This window comes from Bos mutus, chromosome 4, assembly GCF_027580195.1.
Source record: "Bos mutus isolate GX-2022 chromosome 4, NWIPB_WYAK_1.1, whole genome shotgun sequence".
In the NCBI taxonomy this organism is placed as follows: domain Eukaryota; kingdom Metazoa; phylum Chordata; class Mammalia; order Artiodactyla; family Bovidae; genus Bos; species Bos mutus.
The window spans coordinates 58,924,899-58,939,359 of record NC_091620.1 but is presented as its reverse complement, the minus strand read 5'-3'; the positions used below and the strand labels follow the sequence as shown (position 1 = coordinate 58,939,359).

Genomic DNA, 14,461 nt, shown 5'->3' with positions numbered 1-14,461 from the left:
CATGTGTCAGAGGTAATTATTTTCCCTTTGAATAAAAACAAGATTTGAAAATATAAGAAGGGACATACACGTTTAAACTCACAACTCTACAAAATTGAGTGCTGGACCCAATCTGGCCCCTGGGCAGAAGTAACCCCTGGCTTAGAATAGTCCTCAGCCTTCATTAAGTGCTGTGTGTGTGTTAGCTGTGACACTTCCATGATTAGAGCTGTCATCACCATCATCACTAGCACCATGCAGTGCTGGGTCCTGGAGGTGGCGGGGATTGTAGTACACAAGCCCCTGCATCCCATCTATAGCAGCAGCATCTTGACCAGCTCCTGGCTCCATCACAGAAAAGAGGTTTTGTCTCCCATGTTGGTGGTGGTGCCCATATCAGAGGCTGCCTGGAGAGCTGTGCTAGGCTCAGAGGGAACGGGTTCCCTGCATGACTAGCAGCGCCAGCCCTGGAGTGAGGGTAGCACACGTTCTGTGTCCTTTGATGGACCTTTTAGCCTGTGCTCTTCCTGGGGGTGGGTGAAAGAGGGAGACAGAAAAACCCCCTGTGCATAACTGATGCTAGTTCACCTTCTGTTTTAAAACTACAAAAGTCTGGCAAAAAGGGAGTTCTAAAAGGAGCAGTGAAAAAGCTGCTGGGAGTTCAGGGAAGAAAGAGTAGGGTGTTGCTAGCAAGAGCCACGGTGCTTGGGTCAATGAGAATCCTGCGTGCATTCAGATCAGTAGAAAAATTGCAGGTATCTTTATAAACCTTGACAGCATTGTTTCATTATTCATGAAGGCTTTTTTTTAAACCGTAACCAGCTTCATTTTAAAGGAAATTTATTCCCAAGGCGTTTTTAATTGAGTTTTCATGGTAATTCTTTGTATTGACTGTTAAATCAACATACAAAATAAACAATATTAGAATTTATTCTTTTATTCAGTAAGTCTCAACTCTGCTTCTTCAAGATAATGAAGGAAGAGTGAGCCCAGTTTTTCATAAATTGTATACATAGCACTTCATGGCCTTTTCTGACCTTTTAAGAGTAATTTTTAAAAGGACAATTTTTTAAAAAAACTTTATTTTATATTGAGGTATAACCAATTAACAATGTTGTGATAGTTTCAGGTGGACAGCAAAGGGACTCACCCATACATATACATGTTTTTTGACTAAGGAAATTAGCCTTAAATCCAGAATTTTCTGTGTGAGACCTTCCACAGTATGCATGTGTGAAGTTATTGATGCTTGTGGGGTGTATGTGTGTGCAGAGTGTGTGTGTATGTGCACATGTGCATATTTCAAAGCTGTACTGTTAAGGCTTTTAATAATTCACTTCTGAAACAGAAGTTTCTTGAAGCCAAGTACTATTTTGATTAAATCTTTGGATGAAATTTATCATTTTTGTCTCCTGTGGTGCCTTGCACAGTAGTATAAATCCAAAATTATTTGATAAGAAAAGGAATGAATCAGGGCTGCTAAGTATCTATTGTCCTTTGCTCCAATTCTCTACCCTTTAGTTCTCTGGAAAACATTCTGGCTGGACATCCAGTCCTTGCTTCAGTATTTCTGAAAAGGCTGTTTTCTGCCAATTCTGCTTCGTGTAGCTGCCCTTACAATGATATCAATCCTTGAGATGCCTGAGGACAATGGTGATCAATTGTGACAATAGTGATCACGGCTCCCATCCTACTACATAGCACCACCGTCACACCACATATACTTTTCCCCCTGGGCTAAATATCTGAAATTTTTTTTCCCCCAACTTTTCTGACACACCTTTCTGTCCAGATATTTCTGCTGCTTCCTGGCTGCCCCTCTGTATAATTTCCTATGTGTTGGGAGCTGGTTCGCAGTGGGGCCCCCCAGATCTCTCTGTTGTGTACAGGTATGGCCTCAGCTGGGCCTGGATGGTGGAATTCTCCTCTCTTCTTCTGGTTGTGCTCCTGTTAATAAAACCCAGCCTGTCAGAGCCTCCTGCCTGCCACTTGAGATTGATTCATCTTGGACTTATATTGCCAACTCTAACTCATATTTCTTAATATAGAATAGGTCATGAACTCTCCTAGGTTGCAGAACAGACCCAGGGAGGGGGTTCCTAGTGACACTGGGTAGTAGTGGATGGTGAATTGGAGGTATTCCCCAAAAGGTTAGTTGTGGACCTGTGGAAGAAGATAAATGGAGCCAAGTTGAAGATCAGGAAAACCAGAGTAACAGGTGGGTGAATGACATTAGAAAGACAAGCAAAGGTGTAGGGGTGTTCCAGAGGCCAGGCAAAGAAGAGAATGTATAGCTCAGAGGGAGGCCAGCATAGAAGCATGGATAGTCTGTTGACCTGAACCCTTAGCATCTTTCTGAGTATTTCTTTCTTGTAGATCCTTTGTGCTTTACCTAAAAGAATCAAATTTTAATGATGTGGAGCTGGAATCTCATGAATTATTTGTGAGCCAGATTTCCCTTTTTCTGTAGTAGATTTGTTCTTGAATTTTTAAAACAGTCTTTTTATGGGATGTTACATTTCTCTGATTAAACTTCTACTTGCTAATGGGACCCATCTTCCTATTCTCCAAAGACCTTTTGAACCTAAATAGGAAAAAAAAAAAAGCTACAGTGTTGAAGTTGTGACTTTGCCACTTCTAACCAGCATCTTGCACGAATCACTCTCATCTGTAGGCAGAGAAGAATAACATTTACCTCCTTAATAACTTGCCTCATTGGGTAGTTGGGAAGATTAAATTAAATTGCCCCTTTGGAGTACCTGGCACAATGCCCACCTGTACCTAGTCACAGCTATTTTTCTGCTCTTCAATATATTCACCATCTTGCCCACTCTTAGGTCAGATTTAATAAGCTGCCTTCTCTGTATTCATCCAAATTCTTCATTTTTATTGAATTTAATGGAAAGAGACCAAGGACAGAATGCAAAGATTTCTAAGGGCTATGTCTAGGACTTTGGAACAGTGATCTGTGTTGGGGGTCAAATAGTCAGATACTGTTATGAACTTCCTCATTTTACTGTGTGAGGCAGCCAGGTGAGAGAGTGCTGAGCCTGTATCAATTTGAAGAGTGCATGTCCTCCCTAAAGCAGACATCACTATAAAAGTCCCTGCCAAACCAAACACTTTGATACAGGGAATCAAGGTTCCAACTCCATCAGTTGGTGCGTATAGGTCCCTAGAACTCTCTTGCATTGGGTTACTGTGGCTTTAGAGCAGAGGTTCTCAAAGTATGGTCCAGAGACCATCAGTAACCCCTGGAAACATGTATTAATGCAGATTCTCAGGCCTCAACCAGAAACTCTGGAGGTGGTACCCAGCAATCTAACTGAACAGACGCTCTATTAGATTCTGATCATGCTCAAATTTGAGACCCAATGATTTGGGAAAGTGTTCTCAATCTTGGCTGGACATTGGAGCTTCAGAAATCCAGTTGCTTGGTTTCCACTTAGCAGATTTTGGGTAGAGCCTGGACATCAGAATTTTTCAAAGCTCCAAAGGGGATTTTCGGGGGCATCCAAGGTGGATAAGTGCTGTTGTAGGAACCTGTTGAAATGCCCACATACCCTTTCTCCTGGGTTGGGAGGCAAGGAGTGGAAGGAATGCACAGTTTGGCACAACTCCCACGTGATCTTTTGCAACCATCAAAACCTGCTTCCCCTTGGAGAACATGACCTTAATTTACCAGCCTCAAGAAATAGCCTTGATGGGGCTTTTCCTAGACTGAATGAATATTCACTCAATGTGATTTGTTTTAAAGGTTGCTTTTAATGCTATATTTGTTCAGCCAATGTAGGCACTCATATAGCACAAATATTAACTCCTAAATCCTCAAAGGCTTTCTCTGCGATATGCCATCTGGCAGGCATTATTGTAATCATCTCTTTATTATCCACACTAATGAAGGACTAGCATGGCATTGGTAATTGAAAAACACAGATCATTTAAAAATCATTCAGGCTCGTGCCAGCACTGCTTCCCCAACCAGGAAGCATTCAGGAGTAAAAAATATTGACTGATTACAGGTTCCTACCTTCCCCGTGGAGGTACTAATATATATTATTTTCATCCGAAATTTGAGAAATAGAAGTGAGAGGCTTCTAAATTATAATTCCTTTTTCTGAAAAAGGAAATTTCTGTTTTCTGAATAAGAGGCCAAAGCACAAAGCAGATAAACAACAAGTATATTTATAATGCATCACACCCTGGAACCAGTCAGTTTAAAGCATGATACTCAGGGGATCATGGGACTCAGAGATGCTTAGAGAAGCTGCATGGGACTCAGGGGATGAGTGGATATGGAGTCCAGATCTTACTTTGATATTACTTGTGTTATTTGAGATGAGTCATTGCAGTCATCAGTAGGTCTCAAATTGTGGTCCCCAACCGGCAGCATCTGTGTCACTTGGGAACTTGTTAGAGATGCAGATCCTTGGACCTCACTCCAGCCCTCCTGAATCAGAAGGGCCAGCAATTGGTGCTTCAGCAGAGCCTTCAGGAGATTTGGCTTGGATTTCTGCTTAAGTTGGAGCACCACTGTTCACCAGGTGCTTAGTTTTCTTAACTACAAAATCAGATGACCAGCCTAGCTTATATTTGAAGTCCACAACTCTCCAGTGACCTCCAGTGATTTGGGCCTGGAACGTATTTAAAGATTCTCTGTCTTAGACCTTGGATGTGTGATTGAAACAATTCAACTTAAAAAACTGGCATGAGGATAATAGAAGAGAAACAGATCTCTAGGAACACTAAACACAAACCGTACGTAGGGTGCTCGCTATAAAATAAATCATGCTATCTTCAGTTGGTTGGTACCATTTTCCCAAAGTGAAAATTTTTGGTGCCTTGGAAATGCAAGTGGCTGCTCCCCCTTTCTCCAGAGGCTTAGAGCTGTCTGATGTGATTCAGGGAGCAGCACTTCTACAGGCTCTAACAAATGGCATTTCAGGAGGATGTACAGAGGTACACAGGCTTTGCAGTAAAACAAGGGAAATTTTCAAGTCATTTATCAAAGCACTTGCAGCTTCCATTTCAAGACAGGTGGGAAAAAAATAACATGGAACAAGAAAAGAAAATAAATCTGTATCTAGAGCATCTCATAAATAAGGAAGGAATAGGGGAACTATTGGCCTTGCTGGGTTCTCAGATTATTTTCGTCACAGTATAGAGAGCTCTCAAATGTCTTGGCAAGTAATTCTTATACTTTTTCCATTATCAGAATCTATGCTTGTAAAATAATTTCACTGGCTGTTAAAACCAAAAGAGAAAGAGGAAACAATCATTTCAAGGAGAGAGAGGCTGGAAAAATGAGTTAAAAAGACAGAGACAGAAAAAAACCAGACTATCGTTCACTCACAAGGCAAGTTATTTTTTAATCTAAAATGCAGTGACGCTTCATAATTTAGAGCAAGTCATAGAAAATCAAAGGCAATTTTCTAATTGACTTTGGTTTAATAAGAGCCTATTTTTTGGAGACAATAAGACCTGGTTTATTGAACATGAGAGAGACTCTGGTCTGTTATGTCTGGAAGGGATGGAGAAATTAGAGCTTTTATTGAAAAGGATAGATCACAGGCCCACTTTGCCTGAACAAAGCGTTGACTGGGGAAAACTACAACGACTGAGAACCTGCATTGGACATCTTTGTAAAATTTCCAAAGGTGTCTGGTTGAACAGCTACATGACACTAAAATCCTGGTTTAAAGCCCGTGACCTTAGTTCAGATTCTGGTTCTGCCACCTTCTGGCTCTAAAACTCTGCAAGCTATCCAGATGCTCAGTGCCTCAGTTTTCTACCATCAATGGAGGAAAATAATAAGACCCGCTCTGTGGGAATTTTATGAGGATTAAGAGTTAACATCTTCAAGGTGGTTTATATAACACCTAACAGATAGCAGGCATTATTTTATTGGGACTGTTTGCTAAATAGCCACATGAATCTTTAAAAGAGCTATAAAAATATACTTTTTCTTTACTGTAAGACCTTTGAAAGCAGCAGTGCCCTATTTGATACCCCCATTGTGTGCCTAAGGAAGTGTATAATTGACTGAAATAGGTTTCTAGAGGGTCCTAGGAGCACTGTTCAAACAAGACTGATGACCCTTGACCCACAGGGCCTTCTTTTTGGTCAGCTTCACTAACACATAGCTTTGGAGGGTTGTTCAAACTAGATTCAGAGAAACTAATTTCTTTTTCAGATGATTGTCTTTCCATATACTTATTTTTGGAATAGATTCATAGACCAACACTAGAAATAAGTCTGAAGTAAATGTCATGTTTTTCTCTTTTATTTGGCACACTCTCCTTTGTTGGCCCGACCATGCTGTGTAGCAGCTAATATTGATTAGCCTACTTTTTTCTCAAGCTTTTCTCAGGCTATATAAAGTATAAATGGCTAGCAGTACCAAAATAAATGCATTCAACATATAAAGGAAAAAAGTAGGAGCAAAAGCATGTGGAAACTTGTTGTCCAAGCAAGACCTTGCCTGCACTTCCAAGTTCAAGTTGCAAGTTCCTGGGCAAGATTCTTATCTCATCTGAGCTGTAGTTTCCTCATCAATAAAATTCGTGCAGCCACTATGGAAAACAGTATGGTGCTTCCTCAAAAAACTAAAACTAGAACTACCATATAACCCAGCAATTCCATTCCTGGGTATATATTCAAAGAAAACTGAAATGCTAATTCAAAAAAATACATGTATCCCAGTGTTCATAGCAGCATAGCCAAGATATGAAAATAACCAAAGTGTCCAGCCACAAACAAATGGGTAAAGAAGGTGTGATATAGATGTAGATATATGTGTGTACACACACACACACACACACATCCATCCATACAATGGATTTCTACTCAGCTATAAAAAAAAAAATTCACCATTTTTTAACAACACGGATGGACCTGGAGGATATGACATTAGTCAGATGGAGAGAGACAAATACTGTATGCTATCACTTATGTGTGTAATCTGAAAAATAAGACGAATGACTACAACAAGATAGAAAAAGACTCACAGATACAGAGAACAAACTGGTGGTTACTAGTGGGGAGAGTGAAGCAGCGAGGGGCAGAATTGGAGTATGGGATTAAAAGATACAAACCACTATGGATAGAATAAAATATACAAGGACATATTGTAAAGCACAGGGAATATAGCCAATATTTTGTAATAACTTTAAATGTTGAAATTAATATAATGTTGTAAATCAACTGTACTTCAATAAAATGTACACCTAAGAAAAAATATGAGATGAATTTTGGAGTATTCTACTCCAGAATTAAACAAAAATAAAATAGCATTGTATTATTAAAAATTAATAAAATGAGGATAACAATAGTGCCCACCACCTATTTATTAGATGAGAGAACCCTAGTGAAACCCAAACTAGTGCTAGCCCTGAAGAGTATTCAACAGATAGTAACATTTTTATGTTAGCTGTGTTCATGAAAATCGAATACATTCAAGTCAAAATAAAAATGTACACATAATGAGGGCACTTCTACCATTCTCTTCTAAAGGACTGAAAATATTACAAGATTTTCACTGCAAGTTACTTTTTAGTCTACATCTTTGATCATTTATTTTCAGCATTTTGCTTCACCCACCCCCTCACTTTTGAATACAGGTCTGACTCTCATACACCAGTGAGTATCAGATTAAGGCTGAATCTCACTGCACTTGATGTGCTCAATGATTTTCATTTTTGTTACAATTTTATTTATTTTATGAAATATATCTTTCTTATCCTAACTAGTAGTACTTCGGTATTTAAAAAATTTTTCAACATCTTAACAAACAAATCAGGTTAAAGTGCTAAAACAAAATATTGAAGTCAGTACATTGGCCCAAATTGCTTTACAGATATGGACAGAGGTTTCTGGAAATTGCGGAACTGTGGCCAGTAGGCAGCCACTGTCCTATAATTTTACATGTTATTAGCTCATAAAACAATGTCAAATCAGCATGCAAAAGATAACTTCTGTGTATTCTTGAAGGAGGTAAAAAAGTGTGGGTTGTTTGAGCAAGTGAACAAAAAATTCTTCCTGTATGTAAAGTAAAAAAAATTACCGTTGACCGAAATTTCTCTGGCATATCAGAGGGTCAGACTGTTTATTAAGAAGTATTCAGGAACAAAATAAAATATATTCTTTCATACAAATTACCTAGATTATGAGGAAAGAGTAGTTTCTTGACTATCTCTTCAGCATTTCTTTTCAATCTCTTTAGCAGAAAAATGACTTCCCTCAAATCATTTGCATGTGGGCTAAGTTGCTTTAGTCGTATCTGACTTTGTGGGACTCTATGGACCATAGCCTCCCAGGCTCCTCTCTCCATGGAATTCTCCAGGCAAGAATATTGGAGTGGGTTGCCATGCCCTCCTGCAGGGGATCTTTCCAGCCCAGGGATGAACCCTCAACGCTTACATCTCCTGCATTGGTGGGCAGGTCATCTACCACTGGTGCCACCTGGGAAGCCCCCCAAATCATTAGCCATTTAGATCTGAATTTTCAAGACAGATGTTGGTAATTGTTTTCGACAGTTGGCTGTGGAAAGTGGTTTACTGCCCTGACTAGGAGTCTCTGGTGGTGTTTACTGAATAATCTTGAGCATATGGACAATTTGTTGGGCGTATTTATAACTATTGTGTTTTATTTTTTTGTGTGGTTCTTGACACTGTGTGGGTGACAAGGCCAGAGCACTCCCTGGAAGTAGGGAGATGTTAGGATCCTGTGAACATCTGAATTTTATAGTCATGTGTCTGCAGAGACCTGTAAGTCTGGACAGTTCACAAACACCATGGACTGGTGTGACCATACTTTACCCTCACTCATGAGGATGAGGAAGTTAAGGTGCAGAAAGGTAAATGGCAGACATACAGCTTTATCCCAGGTCTTTCTTCCCAAATACTACTGGTTCCAGTAGAGCACAACCACCAGAAATAACTGTTTTTGCATTATTTTCTTTTCTTGCAGTGTCACATGTCTAAGAATAATCCCATATTTCAATTTTCAGCTGAGTCTCCCAACCCTGTGTCTAGAAGCCGATTTTGATGCACTTGTAGAAAGAAGCCCCCATCGCCACCACAACAGGCTCACATGGAGACGGCAAATGTCCTACTTGATTATTTGGAGCTTGCCCTCTGGTACTTTGAGGTCTTGTGGAGGGAAACCAGACCTCTAGTGGTTGTTGATGAAATCTACTGAAGAACTAACCTGATCAAACCTTTTGTTTTAACCACAGAATCATGTCAACCCCGCCATGGACTTTACCCAGACCCCTCCTGGGATGTTAGCTCTGGACAACATGCTGTACTTCGCCAAGCACCATCAGGATGCCTACATCCGGGTAAGCATGTGGCCTCTTTCAACTGTTGTAGGTTTTCTGCTGAATTTGAATTTCCAACTTGTATATATAGAGGGATTACCCTTTAGATGAGTGGCCCCAGAGTTTTGCTTCTGTTATTTAGTAAAGTAAAAAATGAAAATTAAATGAAATGAACACCAAAGTAGGGATTTTTAACTTTTAGGTTTTTTTCACATGATGACATTTTAAACATATATTAGATACTGGAAAAATATATAATTCAGTTATTTGATTATGGCAAAATCTCTTATCCTTAAATAACAAAGAGAAATGGAAATCTCTTAAGACTTTTCTGACTTCTTGAGAAGAGTCTCAGGATTCTGTCTAGTACTGCTCTGTTCAATCTAATGCTGTAGATACAATAAGATAAACAGAGAAGTGTGGGAGAGATGGGGAGGGAGATGAAATGCCTTCTTGCATTTCATAACAGATTAGTGAAACACCAGCTACCAGAGCAGATTCCTTTGTGGGTGGGGTGAAGGCAAGTTGAAGGTGCCCAGCTCTGCATCGGCAGGAAAGACAGAGTGTGAAAGAACTGGAGCATGGAGACAGTGATAGAGAAGGTCTGCCCATCAAGGCTGCTCCACTGGAGACCCTGGATTTGTGTTGACCTCTGTCCCCAGTCTCTAGAAAGAGGACCACAGTTGGGGCAGGAATATAGATCTATGATTGAGATGGAGGAGGATATGAATAAATGGGCAAGGGCATTGGTGAGTGGTTAAAGTGATGACTGGATATAAACTTAGAAAATAGTCAATGAATGAAAATCCTAATGCATGAAGGCTAAAGCTGAAATCGGAGTAGGATAGGAGCCTGTATGGGGCTTCCCAGGTGGCGCTAGTGGTAAAAGAACCTGCCTGCCAATGCAGGAGACGTTAAGAGGTGTAGGTTCGATCCCTGGGTTGGAAAGATCGCCTGGAGAAGGGCATGGCGACCACTCCAGTATTCTTGCCTGGAAAATCCCATGAACAGAGAAGCCTGGCAGACTATAGTCCATAGGGTGGCAGAGAGTCGGACACAACTGAAGTGACTTAGCACATGAGCATTTACTCCAGACCTTCTCTGTTGGATCCCTCTTAGCACTGGCTTTCTGGAGACCAGGGCTCAAGACCTTTCACTATTGTTACCTGGTGATGTAAATGTGAGCCATTCCTTTTGAATGGGCTACAGTTTCTTCTCCAAACTAGGGAGCTTTATTCCCCCAGGGAGCATTTGAAAATGTGTGGGCTTTTTTTTCCTTTTTTAGTAGTCACCATGCCCATTGGGGTTCTACTAGCCACAACCCTCTAAAACATGGGACAGTCTGCACCATGAAAAATTATCCTACCCAGTAGTGACTCCTTTGAAAAAAAGCCATGCCAGATCTGAGTTCCCTGTAAGCACTATCAGTTCAGTTCAGTTCAGTTGCTCAGTTGTGTCTGACTCTTTGCAATCCCATGGACTGCAGTATGCCAAGTCTCCTTGTCCATCACCAACTCCCGGAGTTTACTCAAACTCATGTCCATTGAGTCTGTGATGCCATCCATCCATCTCATCCTCTGTTGTCCCCTTCTCCTCCTGCCTCCAATCTTTCCCAGCATCAGGGTCTTTTCAAATATTTTAACTTTATGTTTTTCTATATATGCAATTTGACAAACTTTGACTTATATTGAAGCATTATTTATAATTTAATTATATGAAGGATTTTATGAATTTCTCTGAAAGTTTTATGCACTTCTCAGGTACTCGGTCAGAAATACAATTTTCCATAAGAAAATAGTTTTTTCAAAAAAGTTTAATTTGTTTTATATGTGCGTACATTTATTGCACAGATTTTTTTCTAGGAATGTAATTGCTCCCACAGTAAGTAAATTAATATTTTTGAGATACCATGTAGTATGGCCTTAGAGAGTTGAGTGTGAAAAGAAGAAGCCTATTAGAAATTAAATTTAGCATTAACTGATTCATGTTTGTGGATGAATGTTTCTAAAATTAGAATATTGATGCTCAATATATTGTTAATTGCATAAGGCACATATGTCTCAAGAAGAGTAATATAATATTTTAAGCCCATCTTCTTTGATGTGTTCTCTAAACCATCGTAAGTTAAACTGATACCACAGCAACCTGATAGAACTTTATATCTGATAGGAACTTAAAAGAAAATCCTGTTTGAAAGGAAAGTGTGGCCCTTTTCATCCACATGCACTTTACTTTCTGGTTAGACATTCCGATAACTGAGTTATCTGTTGTTTTCTAAAAAGTGTCCCTTCCTTGATGTTTTTTCTGTGTCCTATCTGACTTCGGGGTCATTAACTGCTACTTGGAAAGCTAAAGCTATTTATCTGAATGAAAGGGATTACAGGATCGTATATACAATCTGAGGCATTTCAAAGGAAGCTTTTCGATTTTTTAAAATGTTTATTTATTAATGTACATATTTTTGGCTGCAGTGAGTCTTTGTTGCTTTGGTCGGGCTCTCTAGTGTGGAGACTGAGCCGACTCTGTGGTTGCAGCGTGCGGGCTTCTCACTGTGGTGGCTTCTCTTGTGGAGCGTCAGCTCTGGCGGCACCTAGCTTCAGTAGTTGCTGCTTGTGGGTTCCAGAACACAGGCTCAACAGCTGTGGCGCACGAGGTTAGTTGCTCTGTGGCATGTGGAGTCTTCCAGACTAGGGATCGAGTCTACATCCTCTGCATTGGCAGGCCAATTCTTATCCACTGAGCCACTAGCCAAGTCCCTGCAAAGAAGTTTTGTAGCGACTATGAAAGCAGGCTTCTCAGGTAGCACAGTAGTAAAAAATCCTCCTGCCAATGTAGGAGATGCAGGAGGACAAGGTTTTATCCCTGAATCAGGAAGATTCTCTGGAGTAGGAAATGGCAACCCACCCCAGTATTCTTGCCTGGAAAATTCCATGGACAGAAGAGCCTGGTGGCTTCAGTCTGTGGGGTTGCAAAGAGTCAGACACAACTCAGCACACACGCACACACATGAAAACAGATGTCCCACTGGCAGTAAAATAGAGACAATGAAAATTGTCATTTCAGCAGCTAATTATAGATTTTGGTCTATGAGCTGAGTGGTCTCTTCTGAAATATAAAGGTGGGCTCTTGGGTTTTTAATAAGTTTACATTTTGATAAAATTTGGTTTTTTTATGGTAAATTTCCTATCTAAATGCAGTTATTCACTTATTATTTATATCTTTCATTCAGTAAGCATGTATTCTCTACCTGAATATATAGTCTCACTTTTCACTTTGCCAGTCAGATTTATGGCTGAGGTTTTTAAAAAGAATTCTAATGTACACACACACGCATACCCGTTCCTTCTTTGCCCTTGATACACTCCACCACCCTTCAGCTACTGTTTTCCCTCGAGCACTGTGTGTTTTTCCCTGTTGTCTCCTTGCGCCATGTTCTAACTCACCTGCCCCTGACTTTACAACACTTGGCACCTGTCACTTTCCAGAAATTGTTCTCCTGCTACATGAAGAGCCCTCACCTCCTCCTTTGTCTCATTTGCCCTCCCATTGACACTGGACACTGTTTCCATTGGCTGGTTCTCCCTTTTTTGCCTGCAGCCTATGGTGTCTGTCTTGGTTCTCTCCTTGGCTGTTTTAGTCTCTCTGATGGGTTTCTCTGCTTATCAAATGCGCATGATCCTCATGGCCCAGTCTGTGGAGCACTTTCCTTTCAGGCACTCAGGCTGTGTGCGTTTACTGAGTAACTATCAAATAGCCTGCAGTGAATGAGGAGACAGCAAGTCCCCAAGGAGCAAGTCACTCATGAGTCCTGTCCTTGAGGATTTTACTGTCTACAGATGGCAAGTATGGGGAGCTGGGGGAAGAGATAAATACCAGCACTTTCCAAGCCACTCAGTGGATTTTGATTGGGTATGAGTGATACTGGGGATACAGAGGAGCATCACAAACATAGACGTCAGGTAAGGAGGACTTCCTGGAAGAAGTGGCATAACACTTAGACCTGTTGGGTAGTACTAGTTATCAGGTGAGGGGAAAAGGGTGTGAGAAAGTACTCTAAATGGAGGGAAATATGCAAACAGAGGCATAAAGATGTGCACTTTATTTAAGGAACCGCAAATAGCACAGAATGGTTAAGGCAGGGAGTGGCAGATATGATCATGGCTTGGGAGATAATTGTGGGCTGGTTCGTTAGGCATCCTTCATGTAGTATTAAGTTGTTTAGGCCTTAACCCAAAGGCAGTGAAGAATTTCTGCACTATTTTAAGGAAAAAGAATGAGAGTCGATTTTAGAAAAATCATTCTCCTGCCAGAAAAGAAACGTGAGAAATCAATACTAGTGGTGAAAATGAAATTGGGGAAATTATAGAGAAACGATGGTCACCTGATTGAGGGTAGTAGCCGTGGCATTGGGGAGAAGCAGTTTGAATGAATTATTTTGGAGCTGAGATAAATTTGATTCCCTCCAAGGAAGAGAGAAATACTGGCTTGAGTGGATGGACAATGGTGTCATAGATGAAATAGATCTGCACACTGTGAGGGGATAGTCCTTTGGAGACATCCAGACCCTATACGTACATGGGACATCTGTCCAGGTCTTCGTTTCTAATAGACAGTGAGCCCAAACCTATATAGATACCACATTCTATGCGTTCTCCATTCTAAACTTTCTCTTTTCCTCTCATCTATTCTCCCTTTTTTCTATTCATGTAGATTGTTACAATATTATCTTAATTACCTCCCTGCTAAAGCCTGCACTCTTTGAACCCACCTTCCAGGCTAGCTGCTAGAAAGATTTTTCTAACCACAGTTCAGAACACTTTGGGAACCACCCCTGGCCCACAACTCTACCTCTGGCACCTGGCACATAGTGGATTTTAATGATTGCTTGCTAGTTGAGTAGTTTCTTTAGTTTTATTTCGATCGTTTCTTGCCAGTGATCAATTCATTTTTATCATCTGGGAATCATGGTCTTTGGTTCTCTTAACAATCATATAAAGGTATATTTTGCAACATGAATTTATTGATGGGCAGTCTGGTTTTTCATGTATTGTTTGAATAAACTTGGTAACCATGTATTAATGAAAGCAGCAGACATAATTGAATTAACCCACACTTGGACGGGCACAGAACACAAGGAGAAATTGCAAATCTGAGCATCCCACT

The 14,461-nt window shown here is 40.4% G+C and overlaps 1 protein-coding gene across 5 annotated transcripts in view; it reads left to right on the top strand.

Moving 5' to 3' along the window:
* ELMO1 (engulfment and cell motility 1) overlaps window positions 1–14,461 on the top strand; it is a 585,429-nt gene that overhangs the window by 289,428 nt on the left and 281,540 nt on the right. For all 5 annotated transcript variants that reach the window (XM_005889093.3, XM_070369538.1, XM_005889094.3 and 2 more), the window contains one exon: window positions 9,215–9,319. In XM_005889093.3, coding sequence (XP_005889155.1) covers window positions 9,215–9,319 — 105 coding nt within the window. The remainder of the gene's footprint in view (window positions 1–9,214; window positions 9,320–14,461) is intronic.